This window comes from Archocentrus centrarchus, chromosome 2, assembly GCF_007364275.1.
Source record: "Archocentrus centrarchus isolate MPI-CPG fArcCen1 chromosome 2, fArcCen1, whole genome shotgun sequence".
NCBI lineage: Eukaryota > Metazoa > Chordata > Actinopteri > Cichliformes > Cichlidae > Archocentrus > Archocentrus centrarchus.
Window position 1 is genome coordinate 15,764,240 of NC_044347.1, and position 25,207 is coordinate 15,789,446.

Genomic DNA, 25,207 nt, shown 5'->3' on the forward strand with positions numbered 1-25,207 from the left:
TAATCAAAGGAGAGTATTTTGCTGCCATCATGCTGACCTTAGATTTAAAGTTCAGCTGGGGTCATTCTTTATTGTTAATGAGAATCAGGCTCAGAATTGGGGCGTGACCAGAACAGTTTGAGAACCACTGCTTTAAGCCAGCTTTCATCTGATTGGCTGCCCCTTGCAAACAGAAGGACTGTGATGTCATACAGAGCCAGGAGTTGTCTGAAATAGTTCTACTTTGAAATAATAATAGCTTGATGAACAAGATAAAAGGGTGATAATAGATCCAGATTTTTTTTAAGATTAATGTTTTACTCTTTTCTTATCATCTTAATCAGTGTCAGCAGGTTTTGTGGTAACCAAAAAAAAAAAAAAAACCCAAACAAATCACACAAGGTCACAGACTCGTCGACTATCAGGTTGCCACTGGCAGAGTTACATAATTTCACAAAACAGAATGTTAGTTTCAGACTGCCTCGCTTGAAGCATCGAAAAAGTTATCTTGTCCATTTTACTGCCAAGCTGTTCCCACCTGTGTAATCAGCAGGAGACAGATAATACTCTTCGCTCCAGCAGCCTCCTCCCAGGGATCCAAGCAGACCTGACATCAGGACCTGCGCGGGCATGTCCAGGCTGTGTTTGACACACCTTTGGAGTGTTTTGGAACCATGGGCCTTTTGTTAGTGTGTTTAGTCTGTGGATCTGCTGACATTACAGGCAACAAAGGAGTCTTTAAATTCCACGTGCCTGAATGTAGAGAATTGTTGCCTGTGGGTTACAGAATACACTCCTTGCAGATACCCAATAATCTCCTTTAAACTGAAACACACTTCTTATGTACTTTTTTTTTTTTTGTATATTTATAGGAAAAAGTCAAATTTGTCCAGAATGCAGCAGTGACCATGTCGTGCAGGTGGCTGTCCAGTCATCTCCCTACAGCAGTACACCCATCCAGCGTTCATCAAGGCCTGACAGCGAAGATGATCGAGACATAACTGAGAGCATGCAAAGTGCTTATAAGGTAGTTCTGATAAGTTAAATGATTCACCGTCTCTTTGCTCCATCTCCTGCAATAATTTAATGTCAGAGTTGCTTGTGTCACTTTGTATCACAGCAGATGACAGCGGATGATTACACAGATGCTAGTAACAGCAGCAGTCCGATCCCAGAAGCTGCTACCGCGACAGAAGAGTCCATGTTTGTCACTGCCCAGGGAAGCTCCTTCTTCATTGGCGATAGCCCCGGTCAGACCAGCCGCCTTTCCTACAACTCAGAGTGCCAAAGCAAAGAGGACTTAGCAGGCAGCTACCACTACACCGCTACTGGTGCTACGCCACCTCAAGTGCAAGCCCAGCCTGCAGGGAGATCCACCCCCAATGGTGAGTGTGCCCTTTGTAGACACTGCAAGTAATGAGGGTCCAGATTCATACATTACAAATATGTCTGCAGCTCTTGAGCTTGTGCTGCCAGTGGACCTGCTTACTTGCTTGCACAGTATCCAGTTAGTTCTTAAGGCGGGGATTTTAACAGCATATTCAGAACATATGAATTCAATACACAAGCTACCAAAACAAGTGGCATGTAAGTACTAGGGTTTCTCTCGTCAGTTTTGTCTTGGGTAGGGTTCAGCAGATCTTCAGCCTCTCTTCCTCCCCCCTCACTTTAAAACAGCATGTTTATGCATAAACACAAAAATAACCAAAGCATGAAATTAAATGTCCGCCTTCCTTGCCACAACATAACTGAACTCGCTTTTATATGTAGAACTGACGTAGTTTGCCGTGATCTTTATTGCTGAATGAAATGCAAATTCTTACTCACAGAATTTTGTATTTAACTTTTTCAAGGTTCTTCAGAAGTTCAAAATGTGGTTGTGTCTTTGCTTTAAACTGACTTGTAAGATGTTAGTTTGTGAGATTTACTGCTTGGAAGAACTCCACTGATAAGAAGCAGGACGATGGTGAGACCATGGTAACCTTTGATGAACCGGGCTTTTATTTCCTCTCTTTTTTTTGGGCAGTGAGCTCAGAGCACAACATTTGGGTAGATGTTACACTGTGTTTGTATATTTTCACGTGTTACAGTTTATTACAGTACCCTAACTACTAGTGTTGGTGTGTACTGCACTTCACAGTGGCTGTTTGTACTGTGTGATTTGTGATGCCATAATTAAAGGGAATCACAACATGTGCAGGTAAAAAAAAAAAGAATGGCAGTGGTGGGTTGTGGTCACTTGTAGGACCACACATGTGGTACACTTAAAGTGCCCTTGTGGGTTTTGTTATGCCCACGAGACACACAGATTACAATCAATCAGTCAATTAATTACAGAAACTCCTGATCTGAACTCGTTACGTAAAGCACGTCACTTTTCTTTTTGTCAGTGAGCACAACACACAACATCAAACAAATTTTAATATTAGACAAATAAAACCAGTGTAAATGCAGTTTTAAATGATGATTTTAGTTTATTAAGGTAAGAGCTATCCAAGCCTGCCTGGGCCTGTGTGAAAAAGTAATCGCCCCCTAAACCTAATAACTGGTTGTGTCACCCTTGGCAGCAAGAACTGCAATCAATTATTTGCAATAACTGGCAATCAGTCTTTCACATCACTGCGGGGGAATTTTGGCCCACTCTGTTTTGCATAATTGTTTTAATTCAGCCACACTGGAGGGTGTTCTTGCATCATAGGCCTGTTTTAAGGTCATGCCAAAGCTTCTCAATTGGATTTAAGTTGACGAGGCCACTCTAAAGCCTTCATTTTTAAAACTTGTTCCCATATCATTCAGAGGCCTGTAGTTCTTTACATGTTGTACTGGGTTCTTTAGTGACCTCCTGGACGAGTCATTGATGCGCTCTTGGTAGACCGGCCATTGGGAACAGTGGGAAGCTTCACCACTGTTCCAAGTTTTCTCCATTTGTGGATAACGGCTCTCACCGTGGTTCTCTGGAGTCCCAAAGCCTTAGAAATGGCTTTGTAACCCTTTCCAGACTGATAGATGTCTTTGTTTCTCAGCTGTTTCTTTAGATCGTGACATGATGTGTTGCTTTTTTATTATAAAAACTTCACTTTTAGCTTCACTTTGTCAGACGGGTTCTATTTAAGTGATTTCTCGATTGAGCCGGTCTGGCAGTAATCAGGCCTGGGTGTGGCTAGTGAAATTGAACTCAGCTTTCCAAAATAATGTGATTAATCACAGCTAAATCATGATTTTGGAAAGGGGGGTGTTACTTTTTTTCAGACAGGGTCAGCTGGGTTTGGATAGCTTTTTTCCCTTAATAAATAAAATCATTGTTTAAAAACTGCCTTTTGTATTTCCTCAGGTTATCTTTGCCTAATATTAACATTTGTTTGATGACCTGAAACATGTAAGTGTGACAAAGACGAGGATGAGTGAGCGTTTGTCATGAAGAGTCACAATTATTTGACTGAAGGAAGCCCATAGATTTAAAAAAGTGCAGCGCTGAAGACAAAAAAACTAGCTTTGTGGCAAAGATGAGGCACTAACCGTGCTCCACTTTTTAACTGCACCAAGAGAAACTCATGGATTTGATTAGCAGACTAATCCTGCGATTGATGCACTTACGTACACATACATAAACTTTTTACATCAAAAATAACTTTGTTGGCAGGGCTGTTTATTGAAGGACAGCCCAAACAGCAGTAAAATATAAGTGGAATTTTATTGCTTCAAACTCTGCATTTCACATGTTCATTGTAAAACACATCAGCTGTGGCGTGTGGTTTAAACTGTTTACGTTGGCTTTACTGCCTTTCCTAAAGACAGATTTAAGTCTTAATTGAAAGTGAGCACAGGCGGAGAAATATTCATGAATATTGTGTGGCATAGAAATCCTCTGAGGTGCACTGTATCTCTGTGACAGCATCTGATCACACACACACGCACGCACGCACGCACACACACATCTGGCTGCCATTTTTAGATGAACCACATGGTAAATGTGCAACAAGACAGATTGGAGTCATTGCTGGAAGTGATGGGAGAGGAATGAAAGCCTCAGAGAGCGAGAGGGCTGAGTCGTAATGATAGCTTTCTGTATCTTTTCCTTTTCTTTTCTTTTTTTTTTTTTTTTTTTTTGTAAGATTGTAGCTGCAGAGCCATGTAATCTGTCCTCCTGAAATGGCAGTCTCATTCTGGAGACAGCTCATCCTGAAACACTGACGCACTTTGAATATGTTTTTTTTTTTTTTTTTCCCCATTTTTACCGACACAGTGCACCCCTTGTTCCAGGGCACTGCTTCAAGCAGTGCTTTGTCTCTGAAGACGCATCAACCTCTGCGTGTGCTTGTGTGTGCGTGCAGCTCTTCCCATTTAAAGGCAGTTATCTGAAAGTTCAAAGGCTGTTTTAATCAGATCTCTGTTTGCACTCTTCTCAAATCAAAGGGCCTTGGGTTTGCCTGTACAGGTCCGTGCACTGTCGTTTTGATCGGCTATAACCATTCATCACTGTTATAATAGGTTCTATTGCTGTACTTTGGTGGATTTATTGCTCTTAAATGCCTTTCTGTATGAGGCCTGTTGGCCAGTGCTGCAGTCTGATACATTAAAATCTGAATACGGTTTCATAAAAACCAAGAAATACGTGAGGCTATATGTGAGGCTTCCCACTGTTTCCAGGAAACTGTGCTGTAATGATATTAATGCAAAATTTATGTCTGAAGACATTAATAAAGTAAAAAACAAACCAAAAACAGCACTATAGGTTATCGAATGTTAAACATCTTGATATACCTATCTTTTTTTATTATTATTAGATAATTTGGACCTTCTGTCTGAAGATTATGAGGTGGTGGACCATCGGCTCAAGCTTTTCCTGGATGTAGAAGTCTTCGAGGAGGAAGAAGAGCTTCACTCTTTCCTCAAGGTTTGTAAGATCCACACGGGTAGTCGGATAGCTTAAAAACAAAAGAAAATACTGCATTATTGTAGGGCTTCATAATTCACAGTGAAGAGAAGATTGAGAAAATATGTTTTCATGGTCTTTAAATCTTTACTGGAGTTATTATCAAGGCAGGAAACACTATTATTTCCAGACTCTGTGTTTGCCAGTGATGGCAGCCTATGACTGATCACTCAATTTTGGCAGTGCGGTATTTTTATGTTGGTGTTATTGTTTCTTTTCTGACTGTGGTTTTGAAGAAAAAAAAAAGTTTAATTTATCTCTCCAATGGGTAAATTAAAAAAAAAAAAAATCCAGCTTAATAGTTGGTGACAACTTTAAGACCTCTTACCCTTCATCTGTGGTTTCATTTCAGTCAGCCAAGATGAACACTGTCAATAAATCTCCTAGGAGCCCCTTCAGCCCCACGCTTTGTTCTTCTTTGGCTCCTTTCTGTAGTTTGAGCACTGCTGTTGTCACTAAACATTATCTGAGATGTCTTCAAATCACCAGGCTGTTGCTCATCTCTGAAACAGTTGAGCAACGAGCCAAACGGAAACAGGAAGTCACACTCCATCCATCTTTAGTTGCGTTTATTGACCCATCGACATTGGCTGCTCCGATTTTTACTTGTTCTTTTGCTTCTTGCATTATATTGGAGGACGTTGTGCAGTAAAACTTGCAAAACTTGGTGTGATCTGATAATGTGGTTGTTAATAGTTTATTATTGACTGACTATAGTGTTTATTGCAGTGCTGTGAAAGACAACACAGAAGAGCCACTCTGCTCTTCTGCTAAGACAGACAGTTTTTTACAGCTTTTTGACACTTTCCCATTTTGATTTTTGTTTTTTTTTTTTCCTTTCTGGGCTTTCAGATGTCTGCTGTCAAATTCGGGGAGCCCGGGGAGGTTCCCTCACTGTTGGTTGTCTCAAACCAGCGGATCTATTTTCTGGAAGTGACATCGGATGTGCAGTAAGTATGGGATTTTTTTTTTTTGCTTTTGCTTTTCTTAATTAAAGAGGCTGTAATTTAGTCGTATTTTTTGTTGGTTTGTTTTTAGTACTTAAAGCTGGAGAGCAGGACTTTTAGATGGGAATGAACATCAGTGAGCATTAAGCTCAGACAGACGTGTTCACACAAAGCTGATTAAGCCAGTCAGCCCCAAGTAAATCTCAGTATTTCCCAGCACAATGGCGTTTTGTAGCATCATCGGTTCACACGTTTACTTCAGCCAGCAAGGATTGGTGTGGTAGAGCTGAAGAGGGGAGCAGCCGCGGCGACGGAGACAGAGAATAGGCTGCGTGGTAAAGCTTATGGCTGATAAACCCAAAGCACATCTGAGAAAAGTCTCTAAAGCTCCAAATAAAAAAGAAGGTTGTTGTTCAGATGAAAAGACAACAGTCTAAAACAGAAAAGGATCAACGGAGAAGGCAAACATCGATTACCATCAGTGCGATCTTGGAACCCATCGGGTAGTCTGCTTCTGACGTAAAAAAGCATTTTAAATCGCTAACAAAACATTTAATCATCATCAGGTGGTGGGCAGTCATTTCATGATTGTATTTCAGTAATTGCAGTCCCTCCTTTGCTCTCTGCAAGCACCCAAACCTGCCACAGTGTGATTGGTCAGTAGAAGTCAGATTACAAGAGGGGATTTTTGCCCTTAGCTCACAGATTCCCCATATTCATATGCAGATATCTGAATTGTCTTTATCAACAGTGCATATTTGTTTGCTTTCCTACACTGATTTGAACTGTGAGAGTAATCCTGTTACTTTGCAGTTCAATTTTAGTAATTTATGTCAAGCTTAAACTCAACAGTGTCTCAGCTCCATTGTGGGCTATGTAGTCTCCATCATGACTGGCAACTTCAGTCCCTAGAGGCTTGATTTGTGTTATTCATGCACTGGAGTAAGTGTAAAGACTTTCCAGTCATCACCGAGAGCAGGTGGATATCGACCGTAAAGCTAAAACATAAATGATAAATAAATCAAAGCCACCTAAGGGTGTGTTTAAGTAGCGTCCTTGAAGGTAACTTTTCCGTGCAGCCGCGCTGCAGTTAACAATTACGACTTGTGACGGTGGTGAAAAACTCAACACTCTCTGTTTAGGATCTGGTTGCACAACCTGCCAGCAGCATAACCTGTTTCTAGGTCACATCTTGAAAACACATTGACCTCAAAGTGCCTGTGCTCCCCGGGCTCCTTTCAGTCCTTTTTCTCTCTTCTGTGAGAAATTTACAAAAAAAAAAAAAAAAAAAGTTCTTTGTTGGCCGTAATAGATCGACTTCCCTCACACATGAGCTTTTCCTCTGATGCTCTTCCAAGGTGACGTCAAAATGGTCTGCACACTGCAGGTGCTGACTTGTTCTTGGCGCTGTCCAGGAAACCAAACTGTTAATATGGATTTGACCTTATGTCTTAATCCCTGAAAAATGAGGTATTACATAAGTTACTGCCATGATTTGTACTAAGAAAACTTTGACTATTAAGAAACACATTATTACAGGCGTCAGAGATCATATAAACTGTTTAATCCATCTCAGTGTGGCAGCACATTGTCCTTCTAATGCCTCACGTTGTTTCCTCCCAGCAGAGGCCAGCTCACTGATTGGCTGCAGAAAAGGGACAGCTACCCAATCATGGAGCTCAGCTACCTGGAGGTGGGGCTGGGCTCTCAGAGCATCCACATGGAGTTTGGAGACGGGTGTGGGATGGGTGTGGCCTACACCCTACTCGTGAGGGACAGTGTCCGCTGCAACGGTTCTTTTGGCCTCTTGACAGGTAAAAGAAACATCACTAAATTCAAGGATAGTGGAAAATGTATAGAAGTTTTATTTGTAAATACAGTCGGGAAGAGAACGCAACTGGCCTGTTCTCTCTGAACTTACTGGTTACTCTGGGTACAGGACTATCCTCAGGGCACATTGAGGGAAGATGCAACACCATTAACCTAATTTTAAAAAGTTGGAGAGCGTTGCGTTACATCCCTGAGGCAGATAATAGAACAGCATGTTCCCCTGTCACAGACCTAACCCCCTCCGCAAAGTAATATTATACCATATGTGTTTTTTGTGACGCAAATTTCTGCCCCGTCCCCCCTCAGTATTGGGTTTCCACAGACTGAACACATCACCACACCAACTTGTCTGACTGAGACGACCAGAGACTGAGAGGAAAACCTTAAATTAGATGGGGGGGCTCCTTCTTGGGCTTGGAATGTCTGGAGAAATATGGAAAATCAATTTGACAATTACCAGCCCCTAAACATTTGGAGAAAACAGGAAAACATCTCGGCCTGTGTGGGAAAAGGATGACTGTTTAGTTTTAGCATGTGTAACATTTTGATGTTGAACACATGCGAACAAAACAAGGAATTAAAACAATGCTGAGAGGAATGGTTCTGTACAGGCTTTCATTGATGCACAGTCAGGCATAGTGTGGTGTTTCATACATGAGCTTCTGCATTTTTACACAGTTTTTAAGAATCATTCAGTTTATTTGCTTGCTCTTCTGTTTATTAACATAGAAGCCTGCATGAGCGTGGGCGTAATCCTCTCACACGTTATAATGAAACAAAATGAATTGAGGGGGAAAAAAAGCAAGAATCTGAGAAGCAGCTGCACTGACCCTGAGGGCTGTTGTACAGATTCTTTAAAGTGGGGCCTCCACAGTAGCTTTGCGTGTTTCCACAGTTCAAAGTAAGCATTCCTCTGTCTGAAACAAGCTGTTTAAGTTACCCTGCCTTAAGCCAGCCGTCTTCTGATTGGCTGCCTTGTGCAAATAGAAGGTTTGAACAGCACCTGGGTGGAGCTGTGTGCCCGAGAATACCACGTTAACTGTCACTGCACAACGTCCGAGGTTTCGACTCACAGGGATGACTTGGATATAAAGTGACTTTATTTTAAACTTTGGCCGTGTTTATTATGAGCATGCACCATTGCAACGGTTTATGTTAGGGCTGTGTCATACCGTATTAACACTAGTATAAATTTGTACATGATTTAAAAAAAAAAGTGTAATTTCATAATAACACTGACGTTGCAAGCATTGCGTTTACATTCCCCAAAGTGCACAACCACACACCAAATGGTCTGAGAGCAAGAGCGGCGTGTACACCTAAAAAGGTTCTACTTTAATATTATGGAAGTGGTTTGGCTACAAGTGGCCAGACCTCCAATAATCACGATACTTCACAAAATATGCAAGAAACCTATTATCACTAAAGGTGGAAACACAACAAACTGGAAACAAACAAACTAAAAAGAAAGAGTCCAACCAGGCTATGATGGCACGTGAGGTGGAGATGAACAGCTGGTGATGTACAACCCAAAATAAACAAATGACTCAGCTGAGCTTCACTGGAGCACTCGCTGACATTAAGAGCAAACGGTGGATGGAAATTAACGTGGTTACATATTGTTTTGCCAAGGATGTGATGCCATTCCAAAGTAGTTTTTAAACTCATGTGTTAAGCAGATGTTTTACTTTTTCTTTTAAACTTTAATTCTGTTGCTGTTGTTTTTCAATAGATTTACACTTTGAATCTGCCATCAGTGACAGCAGCTCATTGGAAAAGAAGGACAGAAAATGCCCTTCATTTTGTTTGCACTAATGAATGCTGCTGCCTGCAAGTGGGTTTAAAATACTATTCATATCTTGTAAAAAACCTTTAAAAAGTGGCATTTTACATGCGTCATTCACAGAGAGGGTCAGCAACAACCACCAGTTATCAAAAGTGGGTAGATTTTCAATTTGCAAGTAATTTTTGGAAGGCTTTGTGCCATATTAGTGGGTATTTTGGCGAAAAAAGTTGCTACCACCAGTGTTAATTTTGACAGCAAATTTTGATTTTTTAATCATAGTTTTTTGATGAAAATGTCAAAAAAATCTTCAGTTCATTCAGTCAACTAAAATATAAACGGTGTAAAATGTAAACGCTTTCTTCAGTTCCCTTGAATTAGTCATTATACACACTTACACGAAATTAAACATTTATTAAAAGTTATGGAATATTATTAATGCTTGAAAAGACCATATTTTACAAACAACATCTTTATTTACCTGACCTTGTTTATTGAGCGTAACAATAAAATATTGATGAGTAGGCCTGCTCTGCCTGAGAAATTCTGGTGTGTCCTTCCCGGGTTTAGATCAGATTTGTGCAACTGTGCATTTGATTGGATGTTTTATTAACTTGTCCCGCCCTGTCACAAAATTAAATCAGTTCTGATTGGATGTCGTCCCTGCCAAGCATTTTTGTCTCGTTTTCATTCGTTGACAAAAGTGTCAATTAATTTCGTCATCGTTTTTATCCTTTTAGGTAGTTTTTGTTTAGTTATCGTCTCGTTTTCGTCATGAAACAAAGAGTCGCTGATGAAAACTGACAAAAATAGTTTGTCAATAAAATTAACACTGGCTACCTCAATTTGGTTTCCTTTACCAACAAACTGTTGTAAGAGTTACATTGTTTATCTGTTGATCCTTATATTAAAATAATTTTCACTCTGGTTTTATCTTTCAGTACAAAAAAAAAGCATTTCAAAGAAAGGGAGCTTATTGTTTTGGCCCTTTAAAGCTCCACTGGTGGATGTTTCCATCCACCGTTCCCATTGATCAGTGATTCAAAAGGCTAAATTTGAGCCCTGCTCACACAAATGAGAGTATTTATGAACTTAGCCTCTAAGTCGTGTTTGATCCTCTCGCTGACCGGAATCAAGCAACATTTTAGGCGTCCCACTTTCTTCTTTCTTCTCCCTCTTTCTTGAAGTTTGTCTTTCCACTAACAGCATTTTCTTTTAAGTCCATAAACCGCTCATTTACTGCGTTGTATTCTCTGTGGGTGAAAATAATTCCAGATTGCTTTCAGCAAGACCAGAGTGTCTCCAAAACAGAACAGGCCAGAGTCAGAAAGCCCAAATAAGATCTTTTTGTACCCTTCCAGGTGCATCCTCGGAAGACGAACGGATGTTTCTTATTGTATCAGATACTTACATGTGAGTTATATGAAGGTTGTATTGCTTCTGTCCTGCAGACAAAGTGGCTAATATGACAAACTCTCTGATGCCAATGCCAAATTAACCCGAAACAGCTGTTGCAATATTTTGTCAAGAGAAGCACGGAAAAACTTAACCATAACAAACACGACTGTTGTCCAAGCTGGCTGCTTTCATGTGGACAAAGTTTTTTGAAACCACAACTGGAATGACGATGGACTCGCTGGCTCGAAGGCAGAGGAAGGATGTGGTCCTAACAGGGACAGGTTTCTGGAGCTTAGAGCTTCTTTCTCCAACTAAGTCTGACACAACTTTATTGAAACGAGAGAGATAACACAAGACCTCTGGAATCTCCAGCCCGGTGATTTTTGTTTGCATCTGTCAGCTCTTTTCTCTCGCTCTGTTAGTATTCATCGTTGCAACCAACCGTGTTGTAGAAGGTTTAGTACAAGGGATGGATGATAGTTGTCGGTATCAACAGAGAGAGATGTTGCTTTGGAAACTAGAATTAGAAAATCAAATCTTTACCCATTTTCCTGTCTCAAGTGTCTAATGTATCAGACAATGGTTTGGTATTTGATATCATGTGAAAATGATCAGGGGTGTTGTTGTTGGAAGCATCCGCAGAGCAATATTGACACAGAGCAGAGCTCCAGTGAGAGTGTGTTTGTTTCAAATTTGGTTCTTAACACGCTCTGCTTGTCACCTTTGCTTACTCCTGATTGCAGTCTTGGATGGCACCCCTCGCTAAACTGTCCACGTTAACACGTTATTTAATCTCATTGTTAGTCTAACACTCACTGCAGACATGTTATACACTGCCAGCAGTGTGAGGAAACTCTGACCTGAGGCCAGTGCAGATTTTTTTTTTTTTTTTTTTGGTGAAAAGTGACCGAGCCATCTATCAGTTAGTCCAAAATATTTTGAAACTCATCACAATTTTTTTTTTTTTACATTTTATTTTTAAGGGAAAATATTAAATAAATGAATATGATTAAAACTATGCACAGTCTTAAAAACATCAGACACATGAGAAAGAGCGGGGCAAGAACTTTAGCTTTTTTATCCAAAAGCAACACTATTTGATAAACCACAGGATTTTAAACAATTTGACGATTACACAAAATATGATTTTTAGAAGCAGAAATGGGTTCTCATGCAAAGTGGGAACTACTAACTTTTAATTCATTTAATTAGTTCATTTAAAAACAAAACAAAAAAAGAACAAATCTAAGAGACACAAAACACAAAAAGCAGAGTGCTTAATTACAGTATATTGCCAAAAGTATTCACTCACCCATCCAGATATTTGGATTCAGGTGTTCCAGTCACTTCCATGGCCTCAGGTGTATAAACCAACCACCTAGGCATACAGGTGGCTTCTACAAGCCTTTATGAAAGAATGGTTCTCAGGAGCTCAGTGAATCCCAGCATGGCACAGTGATAGGATGCCATCTGTGCAACAAGTCTAGCTGGGAAATTTCCTCACTACTAATATTCCACAGTCAACTGTTAGTGGTAAAGTGTAAGTGATTGGAAAGGACAGTAACTCAGCCATGAAGTTAAGGCCACGTTACATCACAGAGTGGGGTCAGGGTCCATAAAGACATGGATAAGTGAGTTTAGTGTGGACGAACTTGACTGGCCGGGACAGAGTCCTGACCTCAACCCGATAGAACACCTTTGGGATGACTCAGAGTGGAGACTGTGAGCCAGGCCTTCTCGTCCAACGTCAGTGTTGACCTCACAAATGTGCTAATAGAAGAATGGTCAAAAATTCCCATAAACACTTGTAAACCTTGTGGAAAGCCTTCCCAGAAGACTTGAAGCTGTTATAGCCTGCAAAAGTTGGGCCGACATCATATTAAACCCTATGGATTAAGAATGAGAGGTCACTCAAGTTCATATGTCTGTGAAGGCAGATGAGCAAATACTTTTGACAATGTAGTGTAGATGTTTAGAAGTCGTTAGACCCGATTCATTAAAATGTATTTATTTAATTTTGAAATTGTCAGGGCTTGTTTTTTTATTTGTGAAGGAAGACACCTGAAACACTTAAAAATTTAGACATTTAATCTATTAAAGAATCAGAAGATATCACATGTACATGTGGGCAAATGTTGTTGAGGGAGTACACAGGCCTTCCCTGCCAGCTGCCTGTGCCTCCCTTCCCAGAAGAGCCCTGCTCTAAGCTAAACATAACAATTTTATACTACAAGCACTATCAATTCAAAGACAGTTGGAGAGAGCCGTGGTTTAGACTTGGCCTTCTCAGATTGGCTTGCCCAGTGGTGGTTCCGGCATCATGGCACAAGCTTCTCCAATCAGCAATAAAAGCTCCATAAAGACACACCACACTTCCCCTCTCACATACTCCTGATCATGACTTGGCAGTTTTTATTCTCCTTAGCAACAGAGTGAGATGACCTACCACACACCCCTTCCCTCCTTAGACACACATGCGCATGTTTGGCAAAACCTTTAAGGATAAGATAAACATATTCTTCTCCGAGGCTGGGAAGGTCATAAATAAGATAAATATATCGCCCAAAGGCCGTGAAGTTGGTCTGGCACTATCTGTCGCTCTCTGTCTAATGTATTATTTTATGTCTATTATTGGTTCAGCCACTGTTCTTTATTAAGTCATTAATTTACTGGAGTTTACTTTTAAACATTTGCCATTTTATTCACTGGGTGAAAAATAAACCCCAACAAAATTTATCAGGAATATAAAACTCGTGTGTGAGGCCAATGTCAGAACTGGCTTCTAAACCTGATCCTTTCTTCATACTGACTGACGTATGTGCTGCAGTTGAACATGTGTACTATTCATATACATACATTTCTGGATACATTAAACTGAGCTAGATGTGTAGTAAATATGAATAAAAAATTTTCCCCTTTCGTTTTTTAGTCTCATAATCACGTTCTTCAACATTTACTTAACTTAAGGAAACATGTTGTAGATAATGTTATGGGGATACAGTCTCATTTTGTAACGTGTAAAAATGACACTATTGAGACTTTTTTCCTTCGTTCCTCACACCTCCTCATTTCTTTTTTTTTTTTTTTAATAAAGGAGAGCTTGTAATGCTTAATTTGATTTTCCTTCAGTAATAGCAGAATATTGTCCTCTTTCTTCCCGTCTCCCCCTCAGTGTCCCTTTAAATCTTTGTGAAATCACATCCATTCAGACGTGACTCCAGATATCTTCTCTTCCCTTTATTGTTGTCTCACTCAATGATGCGCTACAATTCATGAGGGCTGGTGTGACCCAGCGGATTGTGTTCCCAGCATTTTCTCAACCACTGTTTCAATGGTAGGGATATTAACACCTGCAACCAGAGACATTTTGGCTTTTTTATGACAGTTACCAGAAGGAGTTTCAGCTTGAGTTCGGCCTTTGTGTTTAGCCTTCTTTCCATGAAAGTTTGGGTGTGGCATTTCTAGGCCAATACACCTTTTACAAGTTTAGAAGTAGATTTTTTTTTTTTTTCCCTTTCACTTGATTTCTTCCTCCTGTTAAATGTACACAACCCCCAAGTCTTACAACTTCATCCTAAATGCCTCAGGAAAGTGAGAGTAGAGATGTGTTACCCCCCTCAGCTGATTCTACAAGCTCCAAGCTGTAAACTACTGAGTTGCTCAGACGCCATTCTCGGGAGGAATCTCAATCATTTTTGGTGGTTATGCTAATAGATCTTTGGTTTGGAAGTTGAGCTTTCAACTCTTAGCCAGTCTTCATTCAACCTTCATTACATTTTTTTTTGGTTTTGGACTCATTTTTGAATTTCTGGTTGTTGGGACATTTCTTAACGTGCTACATAGAAGCACTAAAAAACAAATTACAATGCAGGTACCGAGTTAAATGTTCCACAACTTCGATTAAGGAACTACTGGTTCACTTGCACACGAGTGGTCAGTACCTCTGAGGGTTACCTAGGTCTGGAACGTCCACTATCTCGGTGACACATCGATGTGCAATGAGCGATTCACTTTATATGTGGACGCCCCTTAAACTTCACCTCAGAAATTCTGTGGTTTCTCTCAGAATATCAGTTCTCTTTCACCTCCGGAATTTCTGTGTGTCTCCTAAAACGATGCTCATATATCATATCCCAGAACGCAAGTTGACATCTTCGAATTTTCCACAAAAATGAACCAAGATCTCACAGATTTGCAGTTTACTTTTACACAATGCTGAGAAAACCTCAGCTCACCAGTTCAGGATTAAGACTGCTCTAAAACGCAGATTTATTTATTTATATATTTGAAAATATACTCTCAGGATGATGGGCAGCCAATCAGAAGTTTGGCATGAAGAGAAAGTGCTTACTTTTTGTGCGTTTGCATTGGTCCAATGCAAAGTCTAAGGATGCCTTTGCATACCATCATCTGCATGTTTACTGTCACCAGGGGGCAGTGTCACAAACAGCTGGTCTACTTGCTATTGCTACTCTTGCTTGTGCTGGTTGTTGGTGAGCCACAGAGAAGAGCGGCGAACACACGAAGAGCTGAAGTAAACCCAATTTTTTAAATCAGTCAAAAATGTCCACTGTTAGCGCTGTTATGCTGTTGATGTTTCTTTTCTCTCTTTGTTTTTTTTTTTCTCCCTTGCTTCTCCCATTTCTGTTGAACTCCACTATCAGCTCCCTTTCCTACTCTGGCTCACTTTCCAACCAATCAGCATCCACCTATGCAGAGATTCATGGGCATTGAGCTACGTGCTGTTGGGTTTTTTTGGAGGACTGCACGCGACCACAATTGCGGCAGGTTTGCACGCCCCTCTGCGTAAGCTCTGCGTGTTCAAATACCTGCACAAACCGAATAAATGCAGAACTATGAAATGGGGTTCAGAGGGAGAGGAGCTAAATGGCTTGTTTCAGATGGGATGAACTGAGGAACTTCACCAAAACCCAGCATAAGATTGATCGTAAATTATTTTGAACCGTGAATCATACAGGCCTACTCTAGAAGAGTCGATTGGGCGTTACCTATAGATAAATACCTGGATGAGTGTGAATATTCACAGATAAACTATAAATAAATAATTGGGTTTTTTTTTGTTGCTGTTTCTTCAGGAATCGTACGTGAGATGGCCTCACAAATCAGACAGCAAGTTGAAGTCAATCTCAACCAGAAGACTCACCCCCGAGCACCATCTCTGGTACGCGCCCACACTGCATCTGCATGCCTCCTTTGCTGAGGAGGACCACTGGATGCAGTGAGAAAACAGCAGGCGTCTTTGATTTTATTTTTTTATTTTTTTAATTTGCGCAGATTCTGAAAGATGTGGTCTGAATGGTGTTGTACACATTTGTATGTGGTTGGGCCATGTAGGTTAAAGGGAGTTACGGCTGTAGAAGTTCTAACGCTGCACATTTCTGATACATCTTTAGTTGATTACAGTCAGCTTTTTTTAGACTCCATTTTGTAAAACGGCTCCACTAAATTAGCTGGTAACCACATCTTAATTTGTAACATGTGTTTTTTGCTCTGCAAATCCTGAAGCGTGCATGTCCCCCGTGTGGTTTGTTAACAACGCCAGTAGTGTTTCTGCAACCTTTTATTTGTTATGTTTTCTTTCTCACTCAGAAGATAGGAGCTTTTCCTGGGTGCTCACTGAAAGGAATGTGGGTTTAGCTCATGAAAGTATGATTTCAGGAAGAAACATGCAAAAAAAAAAAAAAAGGCTCCCATAAACTGCAAAAAAAAAAAAAAAAAAAAAGTATGCTGTGAATAATCCAACTTTTCAATATGCACACCAACCTGCGTGCGTCTTTGATGCAGTTTAGACAATCTGGAAAAGATGTTTTGTCCAACCTAGTAAACCTAAATAAATACTTTTTTCTTTAGCTTAGGAAAAAAAAATACATTTAGAGTGACATAAGCCAAGCCTTATCCTGTTAAGTAGATTAGGAAATTAAGGTGGCAACCCAGTAACGCCTTAAATATCCCCAATTTGTCATTTTTCTTCAGGCTTCATGACTCGATCAAAGAAAATATAAACAAACCTTCATATGTTCTGAGGCAGCGAACCACAGTCTCACTAGTGTTTGCACAGTCCTGTCAGCTATCATTATGCAATTATCCCCTTGCTTCAGAGTCACTGTGAAATCCACCGTGTGATGTTAAAGCCCTTCAGTCTGACACCTGCCAGCCACAAGCTTCCACACCGCCCTGTTATCTTGTACAAATCGGGGCTCGAAGGAGGTTTTTGTTTTGTGTTTGTGTGTCATGTTAACACTGGATTTCTTTTGATCCATCAGGCCTCTAGTGTGTGAAGACATCCAAGCAGATGTGGAGGATGGACAGCTGCAGTTCTTCTATATTCTGGCTTTTGTCCTACAAGGTGACAGATTATGGCTTGCCTCAGTTTCTATGTTTTTATGTCATGTATAATAATTTCTCAAGATGTACTTAAACAGTTAAGACATTTTATTAAGTACACCTTTATTAAGTAGTACCAGTTTGGACCCCCTTTTCCCTTCAGCGCTGCTTTAATTCTTCGTGGCACAGATTCAACAAGGTGCTGGAAACATTCCTCAGAGATTTTGGTCCAGGTTGAGTTGACAGCATCACACAGTTGCACATCCATGATGTGAATTTCCCATTCCACCACATCCCAAAAGTGCTCTATTGGAGATCTGGTGACTGTGGAGGCCATTTTAGTACAGTGAACTTATTGGCATGTTTAATGAACCAGTTTGAGGTGGTTTGAGTTTTGTGACATGGTGCAATTTCCTGCTGGATGCAGCCATCAGTAGATGGGTACACTGTGCTCATAAAGGGATGGACATTGTTGGCAACAATACTCGACTGTAGCCCCAGTTTCCTGTTTTTAGCTGACAGGAGTGGTCTTCTGCCGCTGTAGACCATCTGCCTTCAAGATTAGATGTTGTTTGTTCAGAGATGCCTTTCTGCATACCTTGGTTGTAATGAGTGGTTATTTGAGGTACTGTTGCCTGCAGTCCATTCTCTTATAACCTCTGGCATCAACAAGCCATTTTCACCCAGAGAACTGCCGCTCACTGGATATTTGCTCTTTTTCAGCCCATTCTCGGTAAACCATAGAGATGGTTGTGTGGGAAAATCCCAGTAGATCAGCAGCTTCTGAAATACTAACAGCAGCCAGTCTGGCACCAACGCCCATGCCACGTTCAAGGTCACTTAAATCACTTTTCTTCCCTATTCTGATGCTCAGCTTTAACTTCAGCAGGGTCATCTTGAACATGTCGATATGCATAAATGCACTGAGTTGCTGCCATGTGATTGGCTCATTAGGTCTGCCTAATAAAGTGTCTAGCGAGTGCATCTCTTTATGTTGGTTTTGTTTGTTAGGATTTAGTTTATAAGTTGGAGGAAAAAATAGAGGCTAAATCCTAAATGTTAGTTTTAGCCTGCAGTAAGGAATCTCAGTGCAATTAAATCCCCGACCTTACTTCTTCATCCCCAGAATTATTGCAGGAATAAGTGCCAGGATAATGTGCTAAAGGGGAGAGTTACAAATAAAATAGCTACAAGGTTCTTTTTTTTCTTCTTTTTTTTGCTCGAAGATAAAAGTAGATTATAGCAGGAATAGAAAAAAAATTAAAAACAGGATGCAATTTGTAGGGAAGTTGCTGACGTGAGATGCCTATCAACAATCTAAGTTTTGCAATTAAAGGAGACAGACGTCTTTTGTTTCCACTTAGCGGGACGGCAGGTGACTGTTTTGCCGTCAGTTGCAGTCAGTAGGTATTGGCCCAGCAGGACGCCTAACTGGCTCCGCTGTGGCAGACGCATTTTAAAGCCGAGGTAGCTTCAGGCTACACAGTCCTGTGCATGTCTCTGGAATTTCAAGTATTATAATTTTAACATGTCTGGATCTGAATTTTTTTTTTTTTTTCTCCCCTCCACATGTTCCACAGGAGATGGAGCTTTCTGCCATGAAATGTAATAACCATAACTTATCTTTAGAAAGTACTTTGTAGAGCTTTTAACATCAGTGACCTCTAATGGTTGCTTATGTGACAAGATCAGAGGTTAAAATCTCAAAGCTCAAAACAGTGAGGCTGTAAATGTGTCGTGCCTGCTGGAGGAAGAAAATGCTGGGGTTCTTTCCAGAATGACCTGAGATGACTTTAGATATGATTTAGCTCTGTATAAGTACATTATAATGGCGCCTCAGGGCATTTATATAACATGAAATTTATCTTGCTCTCTTTAGAGGATATTTGGATGTCATTGACGGTTCTGGCGACTAGAGAAACCCTCTATCTGCTCAGTGAGGATCACCAGTGGAGGAAAAACAGCCTCACAGCGAATGAAACAAAGGACCGTACAGCGGGAGCTTCACTGTGTTAGAACTCTGCCAATCAGCTGTGTGAGCTCAGTTCTCCTATGGCCCTCAGACCAGTGCAGGATGGATATAAAGCTTTACGATGAGGTGAGTATGATATCCGCAGAAACCCCCAGAAATATCATGAGAAAGCTTCTCGTGAAGACTGAATGAAGAATTAAAGATGTCTTTGGTTTGGTTCCAGACAAGCATCCTTTTTCCGTGTCACTCTTGCTTGCAGCTGATTAAAAGCACCAGGAAGTATAGGAATAATTAGGCATGAGCAAATGCAAACACTCTCTTAGGGCGAAAGCAGTACTGAATGCACTACTGCTCTATTAGTTATGTATCTTGGCAGAAATTGCAGTTCACAGGAACATGTTCTGGCATATATTTAATTTTTCTTTGTATGAAACTTGCATATAAATTTAGGGAAACAAACTAATGGCACACTAGTGTTTAGGCAGATAAGCCCATTCTGAACTGTAGAATAATAACAGGCTGATAAAGCAACAAATAGGTAACAAAAATGACTTAGAAAAACAGTCGACTATTTGCATATGAAGTATTTTGAGGTTTTCAATTGGCCGTGGCAGTTGGGGAGTTTGTATCATTCCTTCATCTTTAGTAGCAGCTACAATTATAAAGTTAGTATTGATTTAACTTTGTGATTGTGTGACTGTAGCTGGTGCGTCTGTCTGTTGTGGGTACTTTGGCGGGGCTGTGGAGAAAAAGTGTTGCAACCGTGAAATATAAAATCACAAAACTTTTAAGTGCGATTTAGAACATGGGATAAAGTTTTCTCATGGTTCAAACGGGCTGAGAATCAAACAGCTAGGAAACATGAAAGAGGTATGGCGTTGCCAGATCTTAAGAAATATTTTCATGCCGCACAAATTAGACCCTGTAACCTGCTGGTGGTTAAGGATTATGAGGCGCAGTGGAAAAACTTAGAGCAGTATGTACAAGTCTCGTGGAGATGGGGGTAGATATTATCACCCAGTTTACATTAAAATTGTGGTTTAATAGACAGTACTGTGTAAAAATCTTGAACACCCTTTGTTTCTTATATTTTGTTTCCAAGGAGCCAGACCTTTTTTTTTAAAAAAGTAGTCTGTCAAGAAGCCATTCTTAATGAAGGGAACAGGGAGAAAAGGCTGAGGTATGCCAAATTACACAAGAACTGCACTGAAAATCAGTGGCAACAGTCTGATGGAGGGATGGATCCAAATTTGACATTTTTGGTTCAAATCATCATCAATATGTACGGAGGTCAGGAGAGACATACAATACTGAGTGTCTGCAGCCATCTGTAAAACACGGTGGAGGCTGTGTCATGGGTTGGGGCTGCATTTCAGCCAGTGATGTTGCAGATCTTGTTAAAATTGATGGAACTATGAATGCAGAAAAATACCAAACAAACTCATCATCTTTATGGACCTGCTTTGTGCACTGATTTGCAGTCATGTTGGAACAGGAAGGGGCCATCCCCAAACTGTTCCCACAGAGTTGGGAGCATGAAACTGTCCAAAATGTCTTGGTATGCTGAAGCATTAAGAGTTCCTCTCACTGGAACTAAGGGGCTGAGCCCAACTCCTGAAAAACAACCCCACGCCGTAATCCCCCCTCCACCAAACTTTACACTTGGCACAATGCAGTCAGACAAGTACAGTGATCCCTCACCTATCACCAGGGTTACTTTGCAGCAACCCCCATGATAGGTGAAAATCCATGAAGTAGCGGTATTGTATTTATTATATATTTATTTTATTATTTATATATATTTTAAGGCTTTATAAAACCTTCCCACACTCCTATAAACCTTTCTCATGCTCTTACTACAACTTGAATGATGAAGATAATGAATAATGCAGCTGTGCAGTACTGATGGCGATGAAGGTGGTGCAGCACCTTCGCCCTCGGCCTTAACTTCCATTTCCGCTAAAAGTGTAGGCGTGACTTATCTCTTTGTCCGAGTGATGAACATAGTTATGGGGTGTTGCAGAAATACCTTTATACTGCAAAAATCCCACAATATAGTGAAAACTCCGTGAAACAGAATTAGTAATATTTTTTTTAAAAATCTGCGCTACAGTGAAGCCGCAATAAGTGAACTGCGATATAGCGAGGGACCAGTGTACTGTTCTCCTGGCAACCATCAAACCCAGACTCATCCATCAGATTGCCAGACTGAGAAAAATGACTATTTACTCCAGAAAACACGTCTCCACTGCTCTAGAGTCCAGTGGCAACGTGCTTTACACCACCGCATCAGACGCTTTGCATCAAGCTTGGTGATGTAAGGCTTGAATGCAGCTGCTCAGCCATGGAAAACCATTCCATGAAGCTCTCTACATGCTGTTACTGAGCTAATCTGAAGGCCACATGAGGTTTGGAGGTCTGTAGTGATTGACTCTGCAGAAAGATGGTGACCTCTGCACACTATGCACCTCAGCATCCTCTTATGTGGCCTACCACTTTGTGTCTGAGTTGCTGTTGTTCCCAGTCACTTCCACTTTGTTATAAAATCACTAACAGTTGACTGTGGAATATTTAGTAGCAAGAAATCTATTTACTGTTATAGCGGTATCGGCATTTATAATGACTGATAAATGAAATTTTAAAAAAAGAGGTTGGATTAAAGCCCTTCAGTCATGTTAATTTTGCATAATTTGTTTACCAGATTTCACTCTGCAGCATCTGTAACAAGTGTTTGGAATACAACAAACACACCAACCAACTGATCTGAGCAGAGTCTGATGAAGTGTAAATGAGTGATCCATGACTTGTGACAATAAAATAAGATTTTTAACCTGCATTGTCATTGTCTTAGTAAGGTCTGCACAAATCACTACACATCACAGATGTTAGGGAAATCTGTTTTGTCTGTCTGGGGGGGGGATGGTCAGTATATCATATTTTTAAAATACCAAATATCAGTATCGGTCTTAAAAATTCTATATCGATCGGGCTCTATACTGTAGCACTTGTTCCACTGCAAGCCACTTTGCAACCCACCTCCAAACTAACTCATTTTTTATGCAGTTTCTTCCTGAAATCAGTGTCACATTTGTTTAAAATGTCTCGCTCTGTTCTGTACGTATCTAGGGCCATTAAATATTAAGATGGAAAATTTAAACTTTTATTTGACTATAGTGGTTAAAAAAAAAAAAAAAAAACAACTTGTAAAAACAAGTATTCATCAGTCTCTGTTTAACTGTTAATTGTGTTCACTCCGTCACACAATTTGAATACTCCTTGTTTAAACCAGAGCTGTCACAATGACAGATTTTCACAATACATATATCGTGCCCAAAATAATTTTTTAATTTATATATATATATATATATATATAATATAAAGTATAAGGATGTGGAGACAGGTCCTATGAACATAATGGTGGAAAAGCATAAAAATAGAGCTTTTACACAGTTCAGTCAGCTGTATAAGACTTATCAGATATCATCCATCCCACTACTTCACCACAGCCATATTACAAGCAGGAATTTCACTGAAAGATATGATCTCATTCTGCTTGATGTTTATTGCTGTCAACAGCATATGTACTGATGATTTAAGTACAGTGCTGTTCATTATTGACTAAAATGCTAAAATATTGTTCTGTTTATAATCATTGTTACTTTGACAACATCAGATCTGATAACAAACTGCTGCTGCTGTTCTCCTCCTCTTTGTGCAGCAGCCTGTTAAGATTGTGGTCCTGCCAAGTTAAGCTCACATGTGATTAAGTGCTTTAATTTTCATACTTTCTCGTGTGTTTCCTGCAGACTGTGAAACAGGAGAAGACGTGGTGTGTGCGCTCAGAGAGCAGCGAGCTCCTCCAGGGTCTGCTGGCCTGGGTCAGAGCACAGTGGGAGGCCATGTTTCGGAGTAAAACTGCACACAAGTCTGCAAGACGGAGCAGCATAATAGAGGATGGCACAAAAAAGAAATGTTATAGACTCCGTGTGTGCGTTCCTGTGTTTTTTGTTAAGTTGTATGGTGCTGGGTGAAGTTTGGTGAGCACGATCGAGTGTGTCTTTGTTTTCTCTCTATGCAGTCTGCACTCAGTCTGGTCCCATTACGCTTGTTGCTTTAAGCCAACTTGGAAATGATTGCACTCATTCATGTGGCACACAAGCCTGTAAAAGCCCTGGTTGCATAATTTTTCCTGCAGATACCATCCCACCGAACTTTTCTACAGCTGAAATGGAGAGTGCCTTGTTTCTTTTTGTTGATGCTGTGTTGTCCTAATGAAATGCACCTTAATGCATCTCATGCTGTTCTTTGATCGTCTGTATCATCGAGTTAATATGGAGCAGATTTGCGGGGTTTGGAGTTACAAGCATTAAGTTAGTGGGGAAAAAATGTTCTCTCTTAGGATTTTGTAGGGGAGTAATGCAAGGAGCTGAGCCTGGAATATGTCAACCCCCTTTGTCCTTTCTCACCATCTTAGGGTGATTTGCATCACGCGGTCAACACGAGGCTGGGGGAACCTCTGAAAGGCCAAGGTTCAAGATGTTGCCATCAAAGAATTTGCACACAGTTTTCACCCAATTAAGGTCACATGATGTGTCAGGCGTTCCCTGAACGGTAGCACTTCACATGTTTAAACGTTTGGGAAAAGATGTTTATTTTGTTCATTTGTAATTTGGGTTTGGTTGATTTGTTTGTTTTCAGAGCATGTATGAAGGGGAGGGGGAAATCTGTTCTGACATCAGGCACTGTCATCATTCAGTAAGGGTGATGGATAAACATTATCTCAACTGAATCCTTGTTTATTTAGTTTATATGTCGGTTAAAAATGTAAGACCGAACTTCTACAGCTGTGTGCATGTGTAACCACTGTGATGGGAAAGCGTACGTATCAGCGTGTACAGTTAGAGAAAAGGTCATATTGGACTCAGCAGTTAATTTAGATCCACTAATGTCATCATTTCTTTGTGTGTTTTTGGTTGGGGTTTTTTTTTTTTCTTCAAAACAGGCTCATGCAGAAGACTTGTCTTATTTTTATATAAATGTGATGCCTATGATTCATATACTTGACTATAAAAGTGATGTGTATACGGCTGTTTTGTGTGTTTTTTGGAGTAGTGCATACATAGAGTGCTAGAAAAAGTATTTGCCCCCCTTTCCTGATTTCTTAGGGTTTTTTTTTTTTTTTGCATATTTGTCACACTTAAATGCTTCGGATTATCAAACAAATTTTTATATTAGACAAAGATAACCTCTGTAAATAGAAAAGGCCCTTTTTTTTTTAATGATGATTTAATTTATTAGGGGGAAAAAAGCTTTCCAGTCCTACCTGGCACTATCTGAAAAAAGTAATTGCCCCTCTTGTTAAATCATGAATTAACCGTGATTAACCACATTTTTGGAAAGCTGAGATCAATTTCACTAGCCTCACCCAGGCCTGATTATTGCCAGACCTGCTGAATCAAGAAATCACTTGAGTAGAACCTGTCTGACAACTGAGGTAGGCTAAAAGATCCCAAAAGGCATCTTATCATTCCACGATGTAAAGAAACTTGAGAAAAGCTGATAAACAGTCATCTATCATTGTGGAAAGGGTTACAAAGCCATTTCCAAGGCTTTGGATCTCCAGTGAACCACAGTGAGAGCCATTATTTTAAGTGTCTTATACTATATCACTTTACAGTACTCACGGTACAGAAACAGCATTAATTAAGGTTATAAATGGACTCATTTCTGTGCTGTTAGACCTCAGTGCAGTGTTCAATACTGTTGACCATATCTTATTACAGAGATTAGAGCATGCCATAGGTATTAGAGGTACTGCGCTGCAGTGGTTTGAATCATATCTCTCTAATAGACTCCAATTTGTTCATGTAAATGCAGAGCTGTCTTCACACACCAAGGTTAATTATGAAGTTCCACAGGGTTCTGTACTAGGACCAGTTCTGTTTAAATTATACATGCTTCCCTTAGGCAGTATTATTAGAAAACATTGCATACATTTTCATTGTTATGCAGATGCTACC

General features: G+C 40.2%; 1 protein-coding gene across 1 annotated transcript in view; it reads left to right on the top strand.

Annotated features, from left to right (window-relative positions):
* The window catches only part of stk11ip (serine/threonine kinase 11 interacting protein), a 32,349-nt gene extending 8,078 nt beyond the window's left edge, over nt 1-24,271 (top strand). Inside the window, 12 exon segments of the mRNA XM_030753749.1 lie at nt 852-1,006; nt 1,100-1,364; nt 4,764-4,873; nt 5,765-5,862; nt 7,486-7,673; nt 15,967-15,986; nt 15,988-16,052; nt 17,155-17,237; nt 19,095-19,227; nt 19,229-19,313; nt 22,994-23,089; nt 23,091-24,271. Of these exon segments, the coding sequence (XP_030609609.1) occupies nt 852-1,006; nt 1,100-1,364; nt 4,764-4,873; nt 5,765-5,862; nt 7,486-7,673; nt 15,967-15,986; nt 15,988-16,052; nt 17,155-17,237; nt 19,095-19,227; nt 19,229-19,313; nt 22,994-23,089; nt 23,091-23,135 (1,343 nt within the window). The 3' untranslated portion in view covers nt 23,136-24,271.
* Nucleotides 24,272-25,207: the final 936 nt, after the last annotated feature.